Source organism: Varanus komodoensis, unplaced genomic scaffold (genome assembly GCF_004798865.1).
Source record: "Varanus komodoensis strain SLA01 unplaced genomic scaffold, ASM479886v1 scaffold105, whole genome shotgun sequence".
In the NCBI taxonomy this organism is placed as follows: Eukaryota; Metazoa; Chordata; class Lepidosauria; order Squamata; family Varanidae; genus Varanus; species Varanus komodoensis.
In genome coordinates, this window is record NW_025335297.1 from 78,481 (window position 1) to 104,774 (window position 26,294).

Genomic DNA, 26,294 nt, shown 5'->3' on the forward strand with positions numbered 1-26,294 from the left:
GAGAGAGAAGCGAGGGCTGGAACCAGAAAATGAACTTGATAACCATCGGTGTGTGAAATGCTGCATCTTCCACATAAGCAACACTTCATGATAAGAGGGTGAGTTCCTGCCCCAAAGTGTTACCATCTGCAGAATCAACACAAGGAAGACAGCAAAGGAAGAGCAGAGAAATAGAAGTGTGAGTAAAAAGCGGAAGGAGTTAATACATGAGAGAAGTTGTGGGTAGAATTAGGGGTGCTTTTTCCCTAGATGGTCAAGGTGTCTGGCTTTCTAGATGTTTAACGATGACTATGAAATGACTCCCATCCCTCTTCCCAAACTTTACTGCTGCAATGAAGTTTAGGGTGGTGACCATTAGTAGATCTGTTTGTGAATTCCATTCAGTTCTGTTACTCAAAACTAATGCCAGGACTCAGAACTGTTTTATTTTAAGTGCATTTATTCTGTACCAGGTTCTAGTTGGTAGATCTTTGGGTTCTATTAAAATGCATGTCTGAAGCCAGCCCACCCCTGCCATACAACCCCCGGAAGAAACAGTAAAATAGAAATAAACAGGACAGGGGATGAAAGAAATCAAAAATCGACAGAAGATGCTGGTGTCCCCTTTGTCAGTGGGGCTCCTCATTCACTGCAGCTTTTCTTTTCAGCTCTCCTAGGTGGTGAGCCTATTCTGGGAACTGAGTTTGCCTTAAAGATAAGCTGCAATGAAGGAAGAGACCCTTTGACATAGGAGGCACCACTCACCCCGTAAATAGAGAGCAATAATAACAGGCTACTTGCTTGTTAAAGAAATTAGTGGTTTGTGGTAGATTAAATTCAAGGGTGGTGAACTTTCAGTACCTGGCACTTATCTATGCTACAAACTGAAATATGCTTCTTACCAGCTTAACTATTGTTGCTTCTTTTCAAGGTTCCTTGGCACAGTTTGGTAAGGTTTTAAAAAATTCTCTGCTCACAACCCTTTGCCCTCCCTCTCAGAACTACAATTCCCAGATTTCCTGGGAAGGGAGAGAAAATATCTGGAGATCTTAATCTGTCCTCTAGAGATGCCCAAAGGTTTCTTACAATTTCAGATATCAGTACACAGAGGAATGACAGTCAAACCAGTTTAAATCTGGCTCCCATGCCCCTGGTCACTGCACAGGGGAGGGGGTTGTTGTCAGGGCCAGTTGTTCAGCCGCCCGCCCCCATGTTCTGCCATGACAAGCTGCCCTTTGAAATGTCCTCTTCTACACAGCTGCCAACAGGGTTGCCAGCCTCTTACTGGCTCCCAGCTCCAGTGCTTTTAGTGGCCATGCTCACCTCTGTTCCCCAAACAGCTTCCTCTACCGGTTTCTACAAATCAGGTTGTGATTAAAGTTACAGGGCAAGCTTTTCTGAGAGGTCAGTTGGCTCTAGGTTCAACACAACTCATGGTGAAAGGGTAGCCACCTGCAATATTTTTCATGGTAGCACATTGCTAATTATTTAGAGAGGAAAATAAGGCAGACATGTTAAGTCCTAGCAAAAAGATTATTTTCTTTGCAAGGTTTGGTCATTTTAGGCCATACTGCAGAGCTTTAAGCAAGGTTTCAACAGGAACTCCCCCCTAGAAAAACTCATAATGAAGGCCTGGAAAACATTAACATTTGAAAACATTTGAAGGTTGTTGGCTCCAGCCCAGGATCCACTGACTCAGTGGGAATTTGGGAGTTTCCCTTGTCCCAGCAGCATCTCTGATCAGGTTCTGACATTCTCATATACTTGAGGAACGTATTCTGACTTGGAAGTCTCTGTAACAGCAAACACAGCAGTATGAGCAAACCTGTTTCTCACTTTTGTCCACTTTGGGTTCACAGAGTCGGTGTTTTATACCATGCTAACACAAATCCTGCATGCAAAGGGTTCTATTCCTAAAAGAGGGGGGCAAAATAATCTTAAATTTAAAGATTAAATCAAATTATTGGGATCCTGTGACCAGGAAGGATAGTAGCTCGCAGACAGCACATGTTTATTGCATGCAGAAAAGCCTGGGATCCATCCACAGCATCTCCAGGCAGAGCTGCAAATTGTCTTTCCTGTTTGCCAGTTACGTTGTCAATACTGGGCCTAGATGGACCAAAGGTCTGATTCAGGCAGTTTCCTGTGTTGATTAATGATTCCAAGAGCGCTTATTCATTTTGCTAAATGTATTATTGTCCTCACTGGGCAGGGCACCTCTGTTAATTCCCCAAACTCTGCAGCTGTCAACAGATAAGATTTTTATCATGTAATCACCCTACATCCTCACAGAATTTTACAAGGAGTCCATTTGCCAACATCTTCCACATATAACCCACTCATATTTTCCGTGCCATTCTTTCAGCCTTGTTTCTTTTCACTAAAAAAAGCCTTTTCTGGCAGCAAAGGCAGACTAGCAGCACATGAGTGAGTATGCATAACAACCCGGATTGCAAATGAGCCGTGAAACAACCCACTCAGACCCTCTGTGGGTTGTTCCCACCTTCTTTCCCCTCTGACCTCCTGTAGCTGCTCCAGGAACTCCACAGCAGGACTTGCTGTCCACAAGTCCCTCTGCATCTTGCCACAGGGCCTCCCTTCTTTTGTTCAGAGAGAAACTCCTTGTAATCTCCAAGCTGACGGCCACTGACAACCCTTCCAAGGTGCCCAAGTGGCCTCTTTAGAGCAGCTGCCACTGGCTTACCATAATTCTTTTTTTGCACTCTTAAACATGTGCAAAAAATTCTTCATTTGTTGTGGTACTTTGTCAGACCCTTGCAGAAGCACATACTTGCCATGATCCACAATGGAAAGCCTTGCCTGGGCATTGTCAAAGCATGGCAGGCAGCAACCATGGACACTGGACCAGAAAGGCAGTGTGGGGGGGAGACACTCCCCTGAAAGTCATCCAAAGGCAAACTGGCCACCCTGCTTGCAGTGTCATCCTCTAATTTTGTTTTACTGGACCTGATTCTTCTCGGTGCCCTGCACCTTTCCCACCCTGTCCAGAAACTCAAGAGAGAGATGGAAAAGTATGAGCCATCTCTTTACACAAGCACAGAGCTTTCTTTTACATTGGGATTTTTGACAGGGCTAGCCAAGGGGTGTATTTTACACAGATATGTGCATATGACCCTGTCCAAAATACCCTGGGTGCCCGTCAAAACAAGACAGTCACAGATTTAATCCCCAGTGTTGCATTGCATTAAAAGCTCCCTGAATGTATAAGAACACTTTATCATGGAGCAGTGTGATTCTAGTTTGATTTTCTCCATGATGTTAAATTTATACATGCTGGGAATATTTTCCCTGTGGGGAGCCATGGCAGAATGTGAGGCCTGCATCATGGGAGGTCAGACCTGTTATAGTCCAGGAACAGGTTTCCCATTAAATCCCCCATTTGCATGTAGCAGCTCTTTTTCCCATGAAATCCTTTGACCAAGAGAATCCTGGAATTTGGGCACCCCTCCCCCATCCTTCAATACATTCCATCCCATCCTGTTGCATGAAACAAGCAAGAGCCCCCAAACTGTTTCCTCCACCTGCTGTAACTTGCTTGACTACTCTCTTAAGGGATCCAGGCTTCGTTGTCCCAGGTGCACCTCTATGCTACCTTCCTCTCAGAGACCCAGGTACATTGGGACAGTTGTCTCCTCTGGAGCCCTGTAGTTAGTGACTTTCCCACCAAGTCCCTCTTGAAACGGCAATGCGTAAGACAGCCTTGCTGCCTTTGGGGGACCCTGCTGCTCATTCTGCTGAGGGGGTCCCTGGACACTTGCCCCAAAGTCCTTCCCTGATGGTACCTCTGCCCAGGCCTCACCTGCTCTAACCAATCAGAGCACACCCCGCCTCTCAGATCCTAGGGAAACCTGAATGCTGGCACATGAGCTGATAAACACCTGCATGCCTACCTTTGCTAAGCTCCCTAAGATGATCTTTATGTCTCCGTCTGCAAGGAGAGAGATAAGTAATAATAAACAAGATCAGTCCAAAGCACATCAGAAATGCAAATCCTACATCTGGGGCCCTCCACTTGCCAGTGGGGCAACACACATGTGCTGCCCCAAGCTCCTTGGAGGGTAGATTTAGGGTTCAGAATGTAATAAATTATGTAACTAGATTATTTGTGTTTCCATGCACAAATGTGATAGCCAGAAAGTGGTTCCTGCTGCCACCTGCTGGTTGTACTGGTCCATTGGCTAATTGGTTCCCCATGAGAGCCAGAATCCCACAGAAGCTGTAGAGGTTCTCAATTTTTTGGATCCAACTGCAAGGCAAACTGGGCACAAAACTGTGATTCCCTGCATCAGCTCAGAAGGGAAGCTTTGGCTCCTTGCTCCAAGTTCAGACTGCTGTCTCCAAGCTCGGATCTGGGAATCCAAAACGTCCAGAAGCTGTCTGGGGACGTAAGATGGCTCTCTCATCCTCCACAGATGTGTCTGACCTCCTTTTAATGTAATCAGATGTCCGTCACGCATCTGGGGGTCATGAATTCCACAGGTCAACTCTGCACCTCTTTCATCTGTCCAGAACCGCCCACCATTCCGCTTGATGGGTTGACTCCAGAGGGTAGCATGATGAAAGATGGAGAAAAATGTCTCCCTACCCACTTTCTCCACACTATGAATAATTTTATATATGTCTGTTGTGTCACCCACCCCATTACTTGTCTTTTCTCCTAAAAAGCCCAGAACATAGAGCTTTTCAGCTCTGGCCCTTTCACCACTTCATCCTTTTCCGTACTTCTTCAGCTCTATAATTTCTATTTTGGAGATGTAGCAGTTTAAACTCTAGATGCTGTTTTAAGTTCACTCACACCAGAAATTTATAGGAAGGCATTACAGTGCAGGGATTTCTATTTTTCAATCCATTCCCTACATTTTGTGCAATTTGGGTGGATCACCAGCAGTTTCGTTCCTCTCTCTACGCCTCGGCCATCTGGCCAGGGTCGGTTTGTTTATTAACCAGGGCATGCAAGGCCTCCTTCTTTCCGCCTCCATGTCAGCTTCAGATAACACTCTGTGGAGGCCAGCCAATAGGAACGCTCCTGGGCGGCATTTCCTAGTTCAGGCTGGCCAATCTGGGAACCGGGTACTCAGAGTTTGCTATGGGGCAGAGCAGTGCCTTTGTACTGAAGACACATGAGACGCTTGATCCATCCTGCCGGTTTTGTCAGCAGTGACTGACTGACTGACATGGTACTCTGCGCTTTCTCGCTCACATTTCTCAGGCCCATGCTGGAGGGGCTGGGGACTGAAGCCAGGGTCCCGTGCATACAAAGCATGTTTTACCACCAAGCCACAGTCCTTGCCTTCCAACCCATTCCTCGCATTCTAAATGGGTTACTTCTGTCTTCAGCCTAAAATCTGACTGAAAGACTAACTTCCATTTTCTCAGGAACAAAACTCATTCATAACCTGGAGACTTCCTATAATATTAGACCTCAAAAGAGTCAACCCATGAGCTAATTGGTGGAAGATTTGGGACAGACAAAAGGATGTACTGTTTCACCAACGTGGAGTTAACTACGGAATTTGCTACTATGAGATGCAGCAATGGCCACATCTTGGGTGCCTTTAAACAGAGGCTGGACAATTTTTTAGAGAATGAGGCAAACAGTAGCTAATACTCTCAGAGGCAGCATGCCTGCAGGGAAAGATGCACAGAAGTTTGTGGACACTGTGCTCACACCCTGCTTGTGCACTACTCACAAGCTAGTTGTTGTTGTTACATTACATTTCTAAACTGCCCGTAGCTGACGCTCTCCAGGCAGTTCACAACACTTAAGTCACCCATCCAGATTCGGACCAGGCCTGACCCTGCTTAGCTTCCCAGATCAGGCATTGCTATTGGCCTCTGGGGGACGGAACGTTGGATCGGGGCCGTGCTCTGGCTCAGCAGTGCTCTTACGTTCCAAGGCTCATACATCCGGTTAGTACTAACCCTTCCCTGACCCCCTGCACCTCATCACCACTTACCGACACCTGCGTCTCAGCAGCGCTGCAGCCAGCGTCAGGATGACCAGAAACTGCAGCGTGACGCAGACGACCAGAAGGACCCAGCCATGGCCGCCACTGTCTGGGCACTGTGGAGTTGAGCAACCTGGCGCCGCCCCTGCGTATCACAGGAAAGCCACAAGCAGAGAATAAAGCCATGGCACGCTGGCCTCTCCCCACGTCACCGTCCCTATTTCTAGATTTGCAGTGTTTGGATACCAGGATGAAACCTGCGGCGGGTGAAGACAGAGAGCGAATAGCAAACGTTTGCTGTTCACGCCTGCAGCACGGATGGTGTGCTTGCGTGGAGGAGCCATGCCGAGAACGGGGCAGGGGAGCCCTCCTAGAGCTGCCCCAGAAGGTGCCTCCACATCGCTCTGCCACCTCCGTGGCTCCAGAGAGGCTGCCGAGAGCAGAGACACGCACAGACACGTGTGTGCACAGGAGGTGTGTGCTGGGCTCACAGACATTAAAGGTACAGTTGCACATCACAACATTTATGTTGTTCCATAATCATTCTCAGTCATTTTGGCGCCAGGCAAAAGCAGCTTCATTTTCCAGGTTTTTTAATAACTAATTAAATAGTATTGAACTAATTTTAAATTTTAGTTGATTAATTAAACAATTCTTTTGAGGATTTATTTGCAATGCTGTGGCACTCTTTTTAGTATTAGTTTATGTTTCAATGGTTTTTAAAATATATTTTAATCACTATTTATAATTGTATAATTGTGTATGATGTTGATGGATGTATATCACCCACAGATGATAGTCCTGTTTGGGACTATTGGACACAGTTTTGTAAAATCAATTAATCAGACAAATATTCATTTCCCTTTTTGGTTTGAGGAAGGTAGGGTTCCTGTAGGTTTGGTGGTGGGCAGAGGTAGCCTCCATAGGCTCAAGCAGTAGACAGAGAATGAGTTATATTACTGGCCAAAGCAAAATCAACTGGGATCTGCAACAAAATGTTGCAGTATGGAGAGTTCCCCGATCAGGATTTCAGTCATTCCATTCCCTTAGTTCCAGTTTTCCATTTAGAGACTTCCAAATAGCAACTAACAGCCAGTGTGGTGCAGTGGTTAAGAGCACAGGACTGGGACTCGGGCAATCTGGGTTCTAGTCCCCACTCAGCCATGGAGCCAACTGGGTGACTTTGGGCCAGTCACAGACTCTCAGCCCAGCCTACCTCACAGGGTTGTTGTGTTGCAGCGATAAGATTGAGAACAGCAGGAGGATAAAAGCTCTTTAAAAAAAGAAAAAGCAGGATATAAATCTAATAAAAATAAACAATGCAATTGATAGGACCGCACTTGGAAATACAGCCTTCCTTTCCTAGCATGGTCCCCTCCAGATACTTTGGACTACAGTTCCTAACATCCTTAGCAAGCACTGGCCAGGCATGATAGGAAAGCTTTTGCAAAACCACTAGAAAGCAACCATGCTGGGGAAGTGATGAGAGTGTTGCACTGGGACCCGGGAGATCTTGGTTCCAGACCCCATTTGGCTATGAACTCCCTGAGTGCCTTTGAGCCAGACCTTGACAATAGCCTAACCTACCTCACAGGGTTGCCATCAGGACAAAATAGAAAAAAGGGGAATTTTCTAAGCTGCCCTGGGTTCCTCACAGAAATACGGGAGGAGAATGATTCAATACACTAATATAAAAATAGTCCAAATACTCAGAAAACACCTCACCCTCAGGAAAGGGCTTTGAACTGTCACCAGTACAGATTTCTCCGTCCTTTCCAGACAAACTGAAAGCAATCTCCATCTTCTCCGTCTTCTCACCAAAGCAACACTTCACGTTCCTTTCCTTGGCCTTCTTCCCTGGCACCTCCTTTGCCAGACAAATCTGGAGCTGAGTTGTCCTGGGCCCACTGAAGGTGCTGTATCTTTCCTTCTTATCCTCCTCCTGGAGTTGCTTTTTGCCCTCCCACCAACTCACAGCACTGTGGATTATTTCTTTAACAGAGACGGAGCAGCTCAGGACGTAACACACAGTATCCAGTTGAGCGCTCTCCAAAATTTGCTTCTTGCCTGGAAGAAAGAGAAAGACCACTGAGGCACCATGTTGAATTCAAGAAGCATTTAGCATGTAGTTTAGGGCCTAGGATGCAGGTGAGGGAGACGTGAGACCTTGCTTTTTGTGTGAACCCTTCTGGGAGTGGCTGGTGTGGAGGCAGGGGGCTGGCCTAGATGAGTCATTTGTCAATAAGCTGTCAGCTAACATACTTGGCAGAAGAATCAGTAATCCTGTCTTACACGTTATGGGAAAATTAAGGTGCAATCTTGCACATGTTTAGACAGAAAAAGGCCTACAGCTCCCAGCATGCCCTAGGCATTGCTGGGTCTCCCAGCTTCGAAAGCTCTCCCTGCCTCACAAAGTCATGCCTGCTGCCTCTCGCAGATGGTAAGACCAACCACAGAGAGAGGCTTTAGAAGGGGAGGGGACACCCCTGCAATACGAAGTATGTATGTATGTATGTATGTATGTATGTATGTATGTATTTATTTAGAAAATTTGTAGGCTGTCCATCACAGTCATCTCTGGACGGCTTACAACATTACTTCAAATCCTAAATAAAATAAATTAACTATTCCACAACTGAGCATATAACTAATCTATTTAAAATAAATTAATCTAATACAATTAAAATTACTTTAAAATAATTGGTTAAAATATTGGTCAAATAAAAAGGTCTTGACCTGGTGCCGAAAAGCATGTAATGACGGCACCAGGCGGACCTCTCTAGGGAGTGCATTCCATAGCCGGGGCACCACTGCAGAGAAAGCCTTCCTCTGAGTGCTCTGTCTCCTGACCTCTTTCAAAGAGGGTTCCCGGAGGAGGGCCTCTGCTGCCGATCTTAGCATCCTGATGAAGCTTCAGCCTCCTTCTGAAGCGCTGCACTTAGACAGCTGAAAGCGGCCACTGAAGTCTTGGCCAAGTGGGAAGAGTACCAAGGAGACTTTTTCCTCCGCGTTCCTTCCGTCCGGCATGGGATGCCCACATGCTCTGCCTTCAGTTGCTGTTTTAGCATCCTATAGAAATAGCTCCTCAAGCTAATGTGGCAGAACAGTGGGCTGAAACCAAACTGTTGGGAACTGCAGAGCCCTCCTGTTCTGGCCAGGAAGACTAACAAAGCACCACCCTCAAGCCAGATCCTTTTCCTGAGGCGTCCCCTTGGCAGCCACTCACTCAGCAGGCTGCCTTGTTCAGCGGTGCGTCTCACTTCTGGTTTGATCTCTAACCCTGGGATTGCTGATGCCCACTCCCTCCTCCTCCTCCTCTTGTTCCCTCTGGTTCCATGCTGCCATGGTTTCACTGGGGCCTCTTGGACTATCAGCACCATTGCCACCTCTCTCCAGCCCTCAGCTACCTCTTTCCCTTCCTTGTGGAAGGCAGAATCAAATGCCGCATCCTCTTTAGGCCCCTCTGCAGGGGCGCTGGGCCCAGCCCCGACAATCAGAGAGTCCCCTGGCCCAGGCTAAAGTAGATGATATTATTATTATTATTATTATTATTATTATTATTATTATAACATTTCTATGCCGCCCCTTGCCGAAGGTGGCAGCCTGTGTTGGCCCTGTTTATCCATGCCCACACTGCTCAGAGCAAAGACGTCTTCCTTCACCGAATGGTTCCTTATAACCATCAGACTTAGGGTAGAACCACTGACATGCATGTGACTTAAGTCACATAACATTGGATGCAGCCCAACAACACAAGAATATCAATTCGGACTCCTCCCACCCAGGCTTCGAACAGCCTGGCCCTATAACATTTCTATGCCGCCCCTTGCCGAAGGTGGCAGCCTGTGTTGGCCCTGTTTATCCATGCCCACACTGCTCAGAGCAAAGACGTCTTCCTTCACCGAATGGTTCCTTATAACCATCAGACTTAGGGTAGAACCACTGACATGCATGTGACTTAAGTCACATAACATTGGATGCAGCCCAACAACACAAGAATATCAATTCGGACTCCTCCCACCCAGGCTTCGAACAGCCTGGCCCTCTGCAAAACCAGCGGCTCCATCCAGGAAGGGTGTGGGGTCAGAGATGCAGAATCCCACTCAGCAGAACGAAGAGGAAGGGAGTGAAATGCAGAAGGGCTGGTTCACCGCATTTCAGAGCAAGTCATACAACGCACATTAAAAAACACACCTTGCTGTGGTGAAGCAGTAATCTGCCTGCACATTAAGGATTGTTTATCTCCAAGTGACTAACAAAGTACAGGAAATGTTGTCAGCAGTTAAAATACAACTGTTGCCAGAATCCTCATATATGTATGACAACTTGTCTAAGAGGACATGGCTGGTGAGTCTCAAGCAAAAATGAATCAGAGATTGTACTAGAGAGTTGGGGGTGAGTTCTCCCACTGCCCCCCCCCACTAGACCTGGCAGAGGTGAGGTCCCCAACCAGGGATGGGGTCATGTAGGAGAAAAGAATTTCTGGAGACTAAGCCCTACCTTCCAAGAGTCAGCAGGGCCAAGAACAGCAGCACGTGGTGAAAATGAACCCCTGTCCCTTGGTCTTGGTGCTCCCTCTCTTTGGATACCCACCTGCCCTGAGCATTTTCTGTAACTGGTGCAGACAAGAGGAGTCCCTTGTTTGTAGCCTGCTTTTCAGCACTGTTCAAATGCTACTTCACTCACCTGTGACGACCACAAGGTCATAGTAACTTTTCCAGCTGCACCAATATCTACCAGTCTCCTTGTCTGTCACATTACTCAAGTGAAGGGAGTAATTTGTGAGCATCTGAAGGCGGTCCCAGGCAGCGAAGCGTTTTATGTGGGCGTTCTGCAGTTTGAAGAGGGTTGTTGTCACGCCTTGCAGATCATACAACCAGGACACTGATTCCCCAGAGCATGATCGACATAAACACTTAAGCTCCTGTGAAGAGCCTTTCTTTGCATACACTGCTATGGGAGAGAGAAAGCAGAAGCCTCAAAAAATCAACCATTAACTGGATATTAACAAGAGGCCAACAGGGACAGATCAGCTATTGGCCACTGCTATGGCTTAAGTAACTTAAGAATATTATTTGCTTTTATGAAATGTATCACCCTCCTTTCTGCTGAAAGGGGCACTGGAGGCAGCTGCCCATAGGAAAACACAATCTCAAAACATAAAAACAAATCAGTCCATAGATTGTTTTAAAGAAACAGCAATAGCAAGGCATCAACTGCAATAAATAAAGAAATGAATAAATAGGAAGCTGCCCTGTGCTAAGTCAAGCTACCTGTCCATGCAGCTCAATGTAATCTACACTGCCTGGTTGCCACTCTCCAGGGGTTTCCAGCAGGGGCCTTGTCCAGCCCTGTCCAGAGAAAGCAGAGACTCAGGCTGCAGGCAAAGCAGGTGCTCTCCCGCAGAGCCAGGATCCGTTTCCAGTCGAATCCAGCCCAGCCTTCCCCAACTTGGTGTCCCCCAGATGTCTTTGGCTATGACTCCCATCACCATCTATTTAGTCATGCTAGTTGAGGTCGATGCAAGTGCTTGCCCAAAACATCCAAAAAAGCCAGCAGACTATGGCAATAACCCCCAGACAGAGAACACATCTCTTATCTCTTCTCCAGACCAAATGTACCTCCCAGGTCCACCTCTACCTCTATCCAATCAAATCCCCAGTGAAGTAGTGGCTCCAGGGTTTGGAGGATCGGGGGGCATCCCTTCCTCAGTAGGTCTACCTTCTCACTGCCACGGCCACTGGCTCCTTTCGTTCTGTATCCTCCTCCTCATCCTGGCTGGGCTACCCTTGCTTGCTTCGTTGACAGAAAGTCAGTGAGCAAGCAGGCACGGGCTCCTCTCCACCGCCACCGGTGAGCATGTAAGTTGCAAGGGAGGAGACAGCAGCAGCAACGGAGGGCTCTTGTTCGTGATCCTCCACCGTGGTGCGGGCCCTCTGTAGATGCCGGCCCTGCCCAAAGGCCATGGAACCAGGAGCACAGCTCCACCTTTAATATATCCGTATTTACAGGTTCTCACCAATACCTCTGCCAACCCTCAAGACAAATGAATAAAAACGGAAGCAACTTAGCTCTTACTTTCAGCACCGCTGAGTCGCAAAGACAGGAAGATGGCAGTCAGAGCACCAACAATGGCTATGGAGCTTTGAGAAACACCACCCATTTTTTTGGAGGGAGATTCCTCTGGCCAGTGGACTATCCTTATGTGTTCCTTATGGCTGCTTCTCTTCCCCTTGGTTATATTAATTTTATTTTGTTATGACACCACAGTGCTGATGCATCAAAGGAAGGCAAAGAACACAGACATCAAGGCTTATCTGTGTCCGGCACACACTGAGGGTGCTGGACGGGCTGACTTATCAAAAGGAACTTGAACTGAAATGTTGGGAAGGGGAAGTAGAGGCAAAAGGAGAACTACAGCACATCTTCCCCAGATGTGTTGGACTACAAGTCCCTGGGAACAATGTGAGTTGTGGTCCAACACTGTTGGAAAATAGCAGGTTAGACATTAATCAGTGTTCCTCTGGCAGATATCCTCCAGATGTGCCATACAAGCCCCATCATACCCAGGCACAATTTGGGGATAACAGGAGTTAGAGTCTGGCACATCTGAAGGGTGCCAATTTGTGGTAATAAACACTGGATTGTATCCATGTTGTTCCCCACTCCCTCTGACCCAGCACCCAGGAGGAAGAGCTGTTGAAATGTGGGTTGCATCTTTGTTTTTCCCTTCCCTGCTGAACTTCTTTCTTGAGGGGTTTTAGCTTTTTAAAAAAGGCTCCAGTTCATACATATGTTCATTAATAGGTATTTTAGCAGAGGTTTTTGTTAGATAGTGTTGTCCATTTTTGAAATACAGTATTCCAGGTTTCCCCTCCTGGAACTTGCCAGTGCATTTGACTACAGCTCCTAGCATCCCCTAGCAGTTGCTACACAATACCACACATGCTAATACTGCATAGTACAAAACAATAAAATAAAGACACAATTCTATGACTGTATAAAGCCCTGCAACTCCCAGCATGCTGCAGCCAGCCATATCACATACGGTATGTTGGGAGTCCTAGGACATTTTTCTGTATAAACAAGCATAAAATTTCACCCTTAAGTTGCTAAATCTGCTGGCTATTTCTTTTTGTTAGACCAAAAGCCCACGATTGTTGGTTGATGTTTCATCAATGGGAACTAGCAGTGGCCAATTTCTGTATTTTTCAAAACAAACCCAAACTTTGGGTAACTGCAGGGGTTCAAGAAATATTATTCATTATATTTATATCAAACCTTTTTTTCTTCCAAGGAACTCAAGGCAGCTTATACAATTCTCCTCCTCTTCTCAATCTTATCCTCACAACAACCACCCTGTGAAGTAGGTTAGGCTGAGAGTCTATGACTGGCCCAAAGTCACCCAGTGAGGTCCACGCCTGAGCGGGGACTAGAACCCGAATTACCCATTTCTAGTCCCAGTCCCGCACCTTTAACACTGCAAACGTGACTGAATGTCTTAAGAGGAAACCTACAAATGATGTTAATCTAAGCGAAGCGAATCGAAGCGAATCTAAAAGAAAATACTTGCCAGGATTGAAAATAAATATCATTGTACATAGTGATACTTATAACGGAATAAAATCGTCCTATCAAGTGCGGTTTCATACCGACCGCTAGAATCGCGTTATGAGAAACTGAAACGCTTTTGTCCCCTCTGCCTACCCGTAGCTCCCCTCCTCCCGCCGCTTTCCCGCGGCTGCTGCGCTTCTGCCCGGCGCCGGTTCCGTCCTAAAATGGCGAAACTGCTGAGTTGCATACTGGGCCCTCGATTGTACCGGGTCTATCGGGAGCAAGGTCCTGCGAGAACCCGTCGCATCAGGGCTGGAGGAGATGACACCTCCCAAGCCCCCCTGGAGCCTTCTTGGGTGAGTCCATCACCTGCTACTCCCCTCCTGGAGACTTGGTATTTATCGTGTCCCCCTATATCTGTATGAAGCTGGGGCGAAACCATTAAAATAAGGGGACACCTTTACTTTCCTGGATATTCATCTTTGTTCCGAATTCAGTGGCTAATGGATATCGGTAGGTGATACCGTTAAGATGAGAGCGGGGGAAGGGAATAGAGCTGGAGACTGCAAAGAAGCGAGCCCCTTTCCCTTCTCTAACGTAGGACACACCCACCATGGAGAATGCTATTACTGAGGGCCTAGCCCTAGACCATTTTCCTAGGACGAGGCAGACCACTGTGAGATATGAGGGGGGAATTATTTGGACCTTGTGGATGTTGGCAAAGCAATGGGAAGGGAGCAATGCTATAGGGGGAAGGCAGGAACGAGAGAGCAGATAAATAAACCTACTAGAAGCAGCAACTGGCCTTTGACATCTCTTTGATAGCTTCCTCTATTATGCAAGGCTTGCTCTTTTCCTCCACACCCTCCTCGAAAGTAAGAGTGCCACAATTTCCTCAAAGGACTCATTGCTTTAACAGTTACATTGCAAACAAAAATTAACAGGCCTGGGACATGGGGGTGATTTTGGTCTGGCAGTTCTAATGGGGAAGGCTATCCCCTTTGGCATTCTGCCTTTTACTGAATCTGTTAAATTTACTATTCTTGTTGTTATTGTTATTTAATATGTGCCCCTCTTTTCTGCTTATCAACATCCAGGTGGCTTGCGATTATAAGAACCAATTAAAACTATGTTAAAAGTGAGCAATCCACCAGAGAATGAAAGCAACATTAAAAGCAGTCAGCAAAATGACAGTCCTCAACCAAATGCTTGGGATTATAGCAATAGATTTACTTGGCATCTGCAACTTGATAAAGTTGGTGCCTGAGATATGGGGATCCAAATATGGGGTGTCAACTCTTGAGAAAGCTCAATCCCCAGTCACCACCTGCTTAAATTAAAAAGGTATGTACTAGGAGTCTGGCAAAGAAGGAAGATTTTACAGATCAAGTATTGGGGAATATGAGGAGCTATGTGATACTGAATTGGACCACAGCTTCATCTAGCACAGGGGTGTCTGCACAGACTGGTAATGGTCCACCATGATGTCAGCCGGAGTCTTTAGAAATCCCATCTGAATATGTTGACTTGGGAATTTCAGCATTGAAAGAATGTTGTTTACCACAAGCTGGAGCCTTCCCCCAAGTTGTCCAAATAAATAAAGTTGATATAGGATCTGATGTTTAAGGGCACTTAATGAGAAAATCTGGCGCTTAGAATTGTGTCCAGTAGCAAATTAAGAACCAGTGAAGATCTTTTAATCCTGGAGAATGACATCCAGTTAGGCAAGTCCCAGTTAATAGGCTGGCCGCCAAATTCTGAATCAGTGAAAGCTTCTGAATAAGCTTCAGGAGCTGTGCCATGTATTTCACATCACAACCATCCAGACTGAACTGTATCACCCTGCATGGATAGAGAACAGATAACTGTGACAAGACGGTCTCTGTTCAGACAGGGACTGTAGCAGGGGATCCAGCCCCAGCCACTGGAAGGCACCTCATGCTTCAGAATCTCCTGGCCCTTCACAGTCAGAAGCAGATCTAACAGCACATACAAGTTCTGGACTTGATTCATAGAAATAATGCAGTTCTGAGCACACCTAATTAAATAGCTTGTAAACTTGAAAGAATGCTTTCTACCTTGTTTTAACCGCAGAAAATCCCTCAGGCTTATACCATCCTCTCTGTGTTGCAGAGGATCCTGGAGCGCACACTATGTTGGCAGAGGGCCTCTTAGCTCAGTTCACTGTTGTCTCATGATCTAACTGTACACCCTACAATATTCCCAACCTCCACTTCAGCCGAGGATTGTAAGGGAAACTGTTAGTATAAGGCAGCCTGTGTTCTGCAGCTACTGATCATTTGCTGTGATACTCCTGCTTCTTTCCAGGAAAACGCAAGGTTCCCTTGAACACCATTTGAGAATCACTGTGCAGATTCATTACAAATACTTTTCTAGGCAAACCTATCATGAGGAAAAACTTCCAGTTTTGTACAGGCTCGCATAACTTGTGGCATGAAAAATGGGAGGATCCAGTTGCTCTGTCTCTTCTATCAGCAGCGCTATTGTCTCCATCTCCATTACCATAACATTCTGTGGCCAAAATATCCCCTTACTCACCTAGGGTAACTGTCTCACCAGTAATTCAGATTTTGGTATGACTTTATAGAAAAGTCTGCAGGAAACCCAGGATGGCTAAATTCCCCAGGGGCTGCTGTGTCTTTAGGAATGGTGGGGATCGTCAGCCAAAACATCTGAAGGACCAGAACGTTACCACCCCTTCCCTGGGCTTTAATTTTGAGCCAAATGCTTACCAGAGGTCAACTATGGATCATGCAAAATAGAAACGGGAGAGACTCTTCAGTTGCACAGTAACCCAACCCAGCAGTGTCAAAAGTTGATCAGTGGCTCTCTTGCAGATTTGCTGTAGGCACTGGCAGAGTGCAGGCTTTGCACATTCAGTCACTGACATCTTCAGGTAGAGCTAGGATAGCATCCTGCCCAAGATGCTGCAGAGCTGCTGCCAGTCAGTGTGGAAAGCACAGAGCTATGAACCAGTGATGCACAGCTTCATAAGAATCACAAGATGTAGTGATGGCCACCAAGTTGGATGGCTTTTAACGGAGATGGACAAATTCATGGAGGAATGAATCCTCCAGTGGCTACCAGTCCTGGTGGCTCTTTGCTCTGTCCGCTATCAGAGGCTGTATGCTTACATGCAGCAGTTATGGGGGAACTTGGGCAGGATGAAGCATGGAAGTGTTGCTCCTGTTCTGCTTGGGTTTTGGTGAGCAGGTGGTTGGCCACTGTGTGAACTGAATGCTAGACTAGGTGGGCCTTTCTTTGGCCCAGCATAACAATTACAGTCTTAGATCAGCTAAGGTCCCCAACTTAAGATTGTTTAACTTTTAAACAATCTTTTTAATTTTTAGTCTTCATTAGACTCTTAGGATCCCTAATCTCTACCAATTCAGATGTAGGATTGTATTTGTGACTGCAGGCCCACCTGCTGCATGGCTCCTGGGATTTAATAAGTAATGACCCCTGACCCTGAGTCACCAGTTTGCATCTGGCTCCATTTGGTGGTCTTTGGGGTTCAGGTTAAAAAAGAAAAAGTTGAGATCCCACAGGCCTAAAGTTTCCCTACTCTCATCCCAGCTCAGCAGCGTACATCTATGACTGAGGGCATGTCTTTCCATATCAGATGAATATTTATTCATTTATTAAATTTGTATGAAATACGGCTTCCAGAGTGGTGCCTCCTTTTGAAGTCAGCTCTTTTCTTCACTCATCTTTTTTTCTTTTAATTTTAGAGCTAGGGACAAGTCATGAGGCTGTAGTTCATGCAGAAAGACCTGATGTGAGCTCACCTGATGTGAGCTACCAAAATGACGGCTTTGGTTCAAACCTCTGAGGCAGCCCTCAGCTAGGTGGATAGTGATGACAAAAGAGGAAATTCGCAAACTGAAAGTACATAAGTCACTGAGCACAGATGGTATCCATCTTAGCTTTCTTAAAGAAATGGCTGCCCTTCTTACAAAAATGTGTAACTTAGGGACATATTAGCTGCTGTACCAAAGGACTGGAGAATGGTCAGTTTAACGGTAGTTTTTAAACAGGGATCCAGGGAGATCTGGGAAATTAACAGGCTGGCTATCGTGATGTCTGTTCCAGGTAAATTGGTTGAAAACATTATTAAACATAGAATTAATAAGCATGGAGAGAGATAAGCCCTGCTGAAAAAGAATGAACATTGCTTCTGCAAACGTAAGTCCTGTCTCATGAACTTTTTAGAGTTCTTTGAGAGTTTCAGTGAAAATATGGACAGGGGCAAACCAGTGGACATTGTTGACTTAGACTTCAAAAAGGCTTTTAATAAAGTCCCTCTTCTTAGATTCCTGAGCAAACTTACCAGTCATGGAACAAGAAAGGAAGTCTTCTTATGGACCAGTAACAGGTTAAAGAATAGAAAGCAGAGAATGCAAATAAATGGTAATTTGTCCCAGTGTCCCTACATGTAAACGCTGGGGTCCCACAGGATTCTGTGTTAGAACCAATGCTTTTCAACCCATTCATAGTGGATCTGGAATTAAGAATTAGCTAGGTGAAGTAGCCAAGCCTGCTCGTGATACCAAATTATTTAGAGTGATCAACAGAAGAAGGGATTGTGAGGTACTCCAAAAGGATCTCTCCAAACTGGGAGAATGGGCATCAAAATGGCAAATGCATTTTAGTGTAAGCAAGTGTCAGTTACACACTTTGAGGTGGGGAAATCCCAGCTGAAAGTATGGGAAGATGGGATCTGAGCTAGCAGTGACTGAGCAAGAAAGGGATCTTGGCATTGTGGTGGGCAGCTCAGGGCCAATGCCAGTGCAGTGAAAAAGCTGAGCTCCATGTTAGGCGTTATTTGGAAAGGGAGGGAAAATGAAAACCCTCTGTGTCATAAATCCACACCATGCAACCACACTTAGTATATTGTGTGCATTTCTGGTCACCACACCTAAAAAAGGATTTTGTAGAGTTGGAAAATGTGCAGAAAAGGGGTTGTAGCAGCCCTCCTATGAGGAAAGGTTGCAGGAGGTGGGATTGTTTAGATTGGGGAAAAAGTGAGGAAGGGGGACATGGCAGAGGTGTCCATGTGGAAAATACCAATGCTACATCTCCTCCATAATACGAAACCCCAGGGCCATTCCATGAGACGGATTGGTGGGAGATTCAGAACAAAGTGTTTTTTTACACGGAACATAGTTAAACTTTGGAATTCCATTCCATGGAGTGTATCAATGGCCACCAATCTTGATGGCTCTAAAAGGGGTTTAGGCAAATTGATGGAGGAAAATAGCTACTAGTCCTGATGCAGCATGCCTATGTAGACCAGTTACTGTGTATATAGGCAAACTACAGAACTGCTACAGAACTTGGGCAAGACAAGACAATTATTGCAGTAATTTCCTGTTGGTGGGATCCCGCAGGCAGCTGGTTGGCCACTATGCGAAGAGAATGCTGGACTAGGTGGACGCTCGGTCTGCTCCTGCATGGCTTTTCTTGCGTTCCAGGCACCCTCTGGATGTGTTGAACTCCAGCTCCCTTCATTCCCAGCCATCATGCACTGCAGCACATCTGGGGGACACCTAGTTAGAAAAAGCCGTGAGATGTGTTATGCCAGTTTAACTTCCGTTACAGCATCAAAAAAGATTTATGTATTTGGAGGATGCAATTCTGCTGCCTAATAAATGCAAACACGGGGTTGCTTTGGGCATGCAGACCACTCAGTCTGAAAAGGAGCTTTTCTCTCTTCTTGAGGCCATCATAATGCTGTTCTTTTCACCCTTCTTCAAGACTTAAAAATCAAACTCAGTAAATGTCCCATTTCATCTCAACAGGAATCATATTACCAACCACGGAGCCTTGAAAAACATGCCGATAGTGTTCTTGCTCTGGTGAGTATACTCTTTCCATGCACTCTCTCTTACAGGCATTTTCCCTGGACTAGTGTGTGGGCTTGTGGTACAGAGAAGAGTGGGAAGTGGGTTGCACCCCTTATGCCACGGATGGGGATGCTTAAAAAGCAATCAGAGAAAAGTTTGATGCATGTAAAAGGAAGCGCATCTGGCTAGCACATTAGATTAGAATAATTTTATAGAGTTTCCCACGCCCCTGCTGGGCTAGTTTTCTATTAGCAGGGATATTTTAATTTTTACACAGCATGGGGATATTTAGAAACAGAATTCTGCTACCTACAGCCTAAAGCTGTAATGTTCACGTCACCATCCCTGGCCCACCATGTTCAGCTGCAAATGCAATCCTGGCACAAGTTTCACAGAGAGGGATGGTTAGAAGGAGCTGACGATATTCTAGAGCAGTGATTCCCAAAGTGGGTGGTACCGCCTTCCTGGGACAGTGGAAAGATCCATGGAGGTGGTGATAGGTTGTTTTAAATTTGCAGTAGAGAAGTAGACCTGCTACAGAGAAAGAGATGTGGAGGAGCTAGAGTTGTAACTCAAGAGGAAAGGGGGCAGCAGCCCAGAAAGGTTTGGGGACCACTGTTCTAGATGGCTCTATTTCACATGTGGAGGTAGCATGCTTTTGGGTGTGTTTTTTAATGCTCCCCATCTTTTAAGCACCTTTTCCCAGCATATAGCAGTCTGGCCCACTGTGGGGAGGATACAGTAAATCTTCCTCCGATGTGTTAGTTCTCTACGTGCGCCGGGTTTTCATCTAAGGAATTGTACACAGACACTCCCTCATGGTACAGTTGTGAAGTCCAGAATACTGTCATCTGGCTGCGCTTTCTAACCTCTGTTCCCAGTTTGCTCTAACCATTACACTTTCACTTTATCCTTTCTGCTGCTTTTGACCCAGTGCACCTGCCATTGCCCCTTCCCTGCCTGTGGCATGGCTATTGGAAATGTTGGTTTTCTGTGTAACTTACACCCTTCCTTTGCTCTGTCCTTGCAGGCTTCCGTACTGTGGTCCATTTCCTATTATTCCTCCCCACTTGCTGTGTTTTACCTGTACAGAAAAGGTATGGAACTGCTTCTCTGTGTGAATGCCTTGGGGGGAAGTGCTGGCTTGAGGGTAACTCTAAAGAGGTTCTGTCATTAGGAGACTAATGGGGAGGGGCTGTAGCTTGCCGGCCAGAGCACCTGCTTTGCATGCAGAAGGTTGCGGGTTCAATCCTAGGCAGCTTGAGGCTGGGGCTAGGGGAAAAGAACACAGAAACAGAGTGAGTCAGAAGGGGTCTCCTAGGTCATCTAGTCTGACCCCTGGCTCAAGCCAGCTCCACTCATGACATGCCCACCATGTGCATGTCCAGCCTATCCTTGAACAACCTCACCGACAGGGCTTCGGTCACCTCCCGTGGAAGCCCATTCCATACACTTGGGGTCCTAACTGTTAGGAAGTACTTCCAGGCATCCAAATTGAACTTTGGTTCCCAAGGAGTCTTGGAAAACTGCTTCCACACAATGAAGAAGGTACTCAACTCGATAGACCTTCTTATTTATTTGTATATTTATTTAGTTAGTTACGTGAATTTCACCAAAACAATGCTAAAATGAAACAGCACAGACACAGAAACCAGTATGAAACTCAGCACTGTTTAGGCCTCACCTGGAGTACTGTGTCCAATTCTGGGCACCACCGTTTAAGAAAGATGCAGATGAGCTGGAAAGTGCGTTGAAGGTCACCAATTTACACCATCCCACTCAGCGTAGGGCAGTGTCTGCACAAGGCAGTGAATGCTAGGCTCTGCTGAAATTTCTGCTATGCTGTCAGGATTGGATTGAAGTTGCTGGTGAGCCAATGTGGTGTAGTGGTTAAGAACTCAGGACTCGGACTTGGGTGATCTGGGTTCTAGTCCCCGCTCAGCCGTGGAGCCAACTGGGTGACTTTGGTCCAGTCACAGACTCTCAGCCCAACCTCCCTCACAGGGCTGTCATTGTGAGGATAAGATTGAGAGCAGCAGGAGAATTATGTAAGCTGCCTTGAATTCCTTGATAGAAAAAGGCAGGATATAAATCTAATAAATAAGTCCTTTGTACTTCTCTATTGTTTGATTGATTGGAATCAAAAAGAAAAAATGGCACTCAAGGCAGTTTACTGCAAAGACCAAGCAGAAAAAACCCAGTAACAGGCACGTTAAAAACAGCATCTTAATACATAAATTAATTAAAATACCACTGGAAAGCATAATCATAAAGAAAATGAATAGCACCCAGCCAACCAAAACAAAAACCCTTCATCAGTTGGCCAGCTCCTTTGCAGAAGCCTTGCCTGAATGAGAACACGTTTGCTTCCCCAGGAAGGACAGCAGAGAGGGGACCATCCCCACCCCGCTCAGCAGGGAGCGCCAGAGAAGGCCATTTCCCTGCCAAATGTGGCTCTTGAGCTGGAGGCCTGAGAAAAGGATTCCCCTAGGCTCTTCAGTCTCAGAAACAGATCAGCACCCCATGAAGCTCTTCTGTCAATTGTGTTCCCCTTCAGCAGACTGCCTATTGTATCTTTGGGCTTACCTGTGTTGTCCTGTCTCCTTCAAACAACTCCTGCTGAGCGTTTGAGTTTGGCAGTGGTGGACTGATCAGCCAGTCCCAATACTTCCCGCTGCCACAGGCATTTTCCTGTGGCATCTCTCCGTGAGACCTTCCTCAGGTCAATAAGCATGCCCAGAACAATGCTTCAGAGATGGCTGATCTTTGCTCCCGAAGAGAGTGAAATATCCATGTGGGTTTAATATGAAGAAAAGAGAGTACCTTGGCTATGAGATGCTTGAGCTGTCTGTCTGTTTACAACACATTTTCGGCGCAATTGCTTGTAGAGGAGCATCGTTCTTCCACAGGGGAAGACAGAGGGTGAGCTGCCCTATACAGCGATGCAGCTGCTCTGCCCTGCCAGACAAAGGGTCCCTTGTGGTGGGGAATGGTGCCTGGCGCAGAGCATTCCATGTGCTCCCTCGGACCCCGCAAGTGCCACCTCAAACGTCCTTGTGGCCTTATGCAAAGGAGCAGCCAGCCAGCCAAGAAAGGAGGTGCCTGACTAGGGGAGATTTGGCCTGTGGAGTGAGGGGCTTCCTGCGTCACAGCTCTGCCTCTGAGAGTGCGATCCTGTGCGAGTCCCGTAGTGCCCGGTGGTCCCTTGCTGGCCGTGCTCTGAACACAGAGGCTTTTGTGCACCCAGGCAGGGCCTGCAGTGCAGAGACAGCGCTCTCCACCATCTTGGCCCTGCCTTTCATCTAGGTCGCTGCTCCTGGCTGCTCAGACGAAGCGCCACAAACCAGGAGGGAAGGGCGCTGGGGCGCCTTCTGCATTCAGCACCTGCTGTGGCCCCAACCTCCTCCCACTCCCCCTGCCCCCCACCACAGCAGACGCCCCCTTCCTCTCCAGGGCTGATTTCTGAGCTCAGAGAGGCAGCTGGTGCCGTTCTTTCTACAAGTGGCTGCAAACAGGGCAGGGGCTCCATGTGCAGAGTCCCATTTCTGAGGTTGCAAGACTCAGAATGGGACTCCAGGTAATCCTGTGCCCCCCAGACAATGATGGGGGACCACAGCATCGTGCCCTTACAGACATAGCAAAGGTTCTGCTATATTTATTGCCTATTAATACATCAACACCACTTAGCCTAATAAAAGCCTGATGTAGATAGAATGTTTGTTAAAAGTATGTACTCCTGGCAGTCCATTGTACTTTTAATTTAGAAGGCTCCTACAGCCAACCACCCTGAGCCACCGAGTCTCATTGGATCTCAGAAGCTAAGCAGGCTGAGGCCTGTTTAGGACTTGAATGGGAGTGAACTCAGAGCAGCCTACAAGGGGCTCCCAGTTGCCTCCTATCTAAATACAGCTCATACCCCACCACCACTTCAACACCCTTAGCTTTTACATGTATAAATAGCTGAACCATCTTGAGTACTTATTTTTCCCCTGAGGAGGTCAGATTTAACAAACAATGACACTGTTATACATGAGTTTCCCCAGACTGTCTGCTGAGCTATGTGAGAGCCTCATCTGGAATACAGTGTCCAGTTCAGGGCACCAAGATTTAAGAAAGATGCAGAAAAACTAGAAAGAGTCCAGAGGAGGGCAACAAAAACGATCCAGGGTTTGGAAACATTGTCCTGTGAGGAGAGACAGAGAGAACTGGGCATGTTCAGCCTGAAGAAGAGAAGGCGGGGACATAATATCCGTCTAGAAGTACCTCACAGAGAGCAAGGTCAAGCTCCCTTCTTGCTGATGCCAGAGTGTAGAATAATCAGTTCAAGTTGTGACAACCCAGATTCAGGCTGGATATCAGGAAAAGCTTCCTCACTGTCAGAGCAACATGACAGTGGAACCAGCTGCCTAGCGAAGTGGTGGGCTGTCCCACTCTGGAAACATTAAAAAAGAAACTGGACATCCATCTTAGTGGGATGGTGTACACTGATGTCCTGCAACAACAGGTGGTTGGACCCAGTGGCCTTCTTGGCCCCTTCCAACCCTCCTATTCTATGATTCTGTCCTGCAGCTTGAAATAATTTGTTTAAAAGGCACCATGCTTCAAGCTCATGGTAGCTTCCAGGCCAAGGGGTTAGGCTGGGGGAGACTCCATTCCAGCTTTTCCTTTGAACATTATAGGAACTAGCCACAGTGAAAAACTGCAATGGATTAGGAGCCCTACTGACATAGGAGCCATGTGCTGCATCTGGTAGACATGTTTTTGTGTTACACATGACATTCGTGTGTCACCCTGTGCAGTGGTGAACTCAGGTTGTGAGTGCTAATAGGATTTCTGCCAAAGCTGAGCCCCTGAGGGAGATGCAATCTTCTGCGGAAGAACCCTGGAGTCTGCCATTGGCAGAGCAAGGCTATTCTTTTGCCCTCAGTAGGCATGAGCAGTACTTAGGGGATTTTTATTATTAGGCTTGAAGACTGAAATGAAAAAAGATGAGCTAGGGGGCTGGAATGCCTTGCTTGAAGCTTCTTGCAGCTTATATGATCCTAGAGGAAGGCGTGGCTGTCTTGCAGGCAGGAACCTCAAGCAGAAGCTTCCCTGCTAGGAACTGAGACTGTGCTGCGAAATTTTGTCGCAGATCCCACTTGATTTAAAAAAAAAAAAAATCCTGCAGCTTGCTATTGACTCAGGGTAGCTAACGAAATCAGCAGGTCCAAGAACACGGTCTGAAGGCACATGGGACCACCTCTTTCTGGAAGCTAATGAGATGGTGTCATCCTTTGGTGTAAAAGCTAAAAGGGTCTGTGTGCCCTGGACGCACCACTGGTGGTGGATGTTCTTGCAAGTTTGCAAATGGGAGCACTGGTTTCTTTAAGTGTGCATGCTGGGAAGCTGTTGTGCCAGTTGACTCCCTCTCTCATATGCATGTACATGCATGCACATGTGTGCGCACACACACACACAGGCATGGTAAAATAGGCACTTGTGTTATCCTTCCCACAACAGAGCATAAATCCCCCTTCTAAACTTGACGCCCTCCAGATATTTTTGGACGACAACCTGCATCAGCCCCATCCAGGGTGGCCAATGCTCAGGGATAATGAGAGTTGTAGTTAAAAACGTCTGGAAGGCACCTGGTCAGAGAAAGCTGTTATTTTTTCAAACACCGTTTCATCAATACAAGGAAATTAATTGTGTGTGTGTGTGTGTGTGTGTGTCTTTTTCTCTCTTTCTAGGCTATTTAACGATGTCCAAGGTTGTTGCTTTCTCTCACTATGCGGGGACCATGCTGCTCTTGTTGGCTGGGATTGCCTGCCTCCGAGGTGAGTGCCTCCTGGGATCTGAAGGGTTGGGAATCTGGGTCGTAAATCAAGGAGCCATGAATTCCCTGGATACTGAGAATAAGAACATCTACTTTTACATAGTAAAAACAAAAGCACGCTTTCACGATGTGTGCACTTTACAGGGTAATAAAAGCAAACTAAAAACTCCCTGCCCCATGGAGCTTTCCACTGAAACGTCAACTATGCAGAGGGTGGGGGACTAAAAGAGAAGCCAGTGAGGAAGGAAAATGTGCAAGAGCACCGAATGCTGTTGCTGCTCAGCCAAAGGCTCCAGCAAAGAGATTCCCAAGGCCACTGGTTTGCCACTGTGTGAACAGAATGCTGGGGTGCCTCGTCCTAGATGAGGGGTTCTGAGGAGAGCTGTGAAGGAGAGGAGAGGTGGCACTGTGTAGGCCAAGCGTGGGCACCCTCTGAAGGTCTGGGGCCCAGTTTCTCTATCACACCTATGCACCCATTGGGAGACACAGCCCCGCCCTCCAGCTGCTCATTTTGCTGCCAACATTTGGCAGCATGCAGCACAGAAGAACCCGTTTTCTTTAAAACTGACCTGATTTTGCTGCAGCTCAAACTGCTACTTTTTATGGTGGGTCGTTGGGAGCCACGGAAAAGGCCAGGGGGGGGGGTGTTGCCCTTCCCAGCATGCTTCTTCCAAGAGGGTTCCACGCAAAGGGGGTGGCAAAGCTTCCGTCACAAAAGTGCTGCCTCTTCTTCCCAGGTATCGGTCGCTGGACAAACCCTCAGTACATCCAGTTCATCACCATCCTTGAGGACGCACACCGGTATGGCACGTCTGAGCACAAGGTAGGAGTGGGTCTGACTCAGGCACCATCCTGATCGGATGCTAATCCGAAAACCTTTGCACGTCAGTGTGAATCTGAGCTATGCCTATTGCATGGGAGCAGCTGTGGCTAAACAACGAAGGCTATGTCCCCCGTATCCACTTCAGTCTAAAGCTGAACGAGCTGACATACTTGGGCCAGGAACTCCAAGAAGCTCTTGCCGGCCTGTGTTAGACTCCCAGCTCCCCTCCGATGACTCGATAAGACTCGGGTGGTGACTGGAGCCCCTGCAGGAGTTGCTGGTCT

The 26,294-nt window shown here is 46.9% G+C and overlaps 2 protein-coding genes across 4 annotated transcripts in view; one reads left to right on the top strand and one right to left on the bottom strand.

Annotated features, from left to right (window-relative positions):
* Positions 1 to 421: 421 nt before the first annotated feature.
* LOC123017911 (lymphocyte antigen 6 complex locus protein G6f-like) lies at positions 422 to 12,152 on the bottom strand. Of its 2 annotated transcripts, XM_044419566.1 has the most exons (6): positions 12,027 to 12,152; positions 10,635 to 10,901; positions 7,674 to 8,015; positions 5,958 to 6,093; positions 3,891 to 3,928; positions 422 to 1,772 (listed from the first exon to the last, which is right to left on the bottom strand). In XM_044419566.1, exons 1-6 carry the CDS (start codon positions 12,109 to 12,111, stop codon positions 1,720 to 1,722), a joined length of 921 nt encoding a protein of 306 aa, XP_044275501.1. In that variant the 5' UTR covers positions 12,112 to 12,152; the 3' UTR covers positions 422 to 1,719. The 2 variants fall into 2 exon arrangements, with proteins under 2 accessions (XP_044275501.1, XP_044275500.1); XM_044419565.1 differs by lacking the exon at positions 422 to 1,772 and having other exon boundaries at positions 1,785 to 3,928.
* A 1,536-nt stretch (positions 12,153 to 13,688) lies between these two features.
* The window catches only part of ABHD16A (abhydrolase domain containing 16A, phospholipase), a 28,239-nt gene continuing 15,633 nt past the window's right edge, over positions 13,689 to 26,294 (top strand). Inside the window, exons 1-5 of one of the 2 annotated variants that reach the window (XM_044419568.1) lie at positions 13,689 to 13,858; positions 19,325 to 19,381; positions 20,400 to 20,466; positions 25,102 to 25,188; positions 25,925 to 26,010. In XM_044419568.1, the coding sequence (XP_044275503.1) occupies positions 13,727 to 13,858; positions 19,325 to 19,381; positions 20,400 to 20,466; positions 25,102 to 25,188; positions 25,925 to 26,010 (429 nt within the window). In that variant the 5' untranslated portion in view covers positions 13,689 to 13,726. Of the gene's footprint in view, positions 13,859 to 19,324; positions 19,382 to 20,399; positions 20,467 to 25,101; positions 25,189 to 25,924; positions 26,011 to 26,294 lie in introns of those variants that run through there. The other variant, XM_044419569.1, reaches the window with a different exon arrangement.

What these genes read in the sequence shown, in the direction of transcription:
- LOC123017911 (XM_044419565.1), bottom strand. Translation starts at nt 12,111, where the DNA reads ATGGGTGGTGTTTCTCAAAGCTCCATAGCCATTGTTGGTGCTCTGACT. An exon ending in TGACCTTGTGGTCGTCACAG is followed by an intron (nt 8,016 to 10,634) that starts GTGAGTGAAGTA and finishes TCTTTCTTCCAG; the next exon opens with GCAAGAAGCAAATTTTGGAG. An exon ending in CTGCTGAGACGCAGGTGTCG is followed by an intron (nt 3,929 to 5,957) that starts GTAAGTGGTGAT and finishes CTCTCCTTGCAG; the next exon opens with ACGGAGACATAAAGATCATC.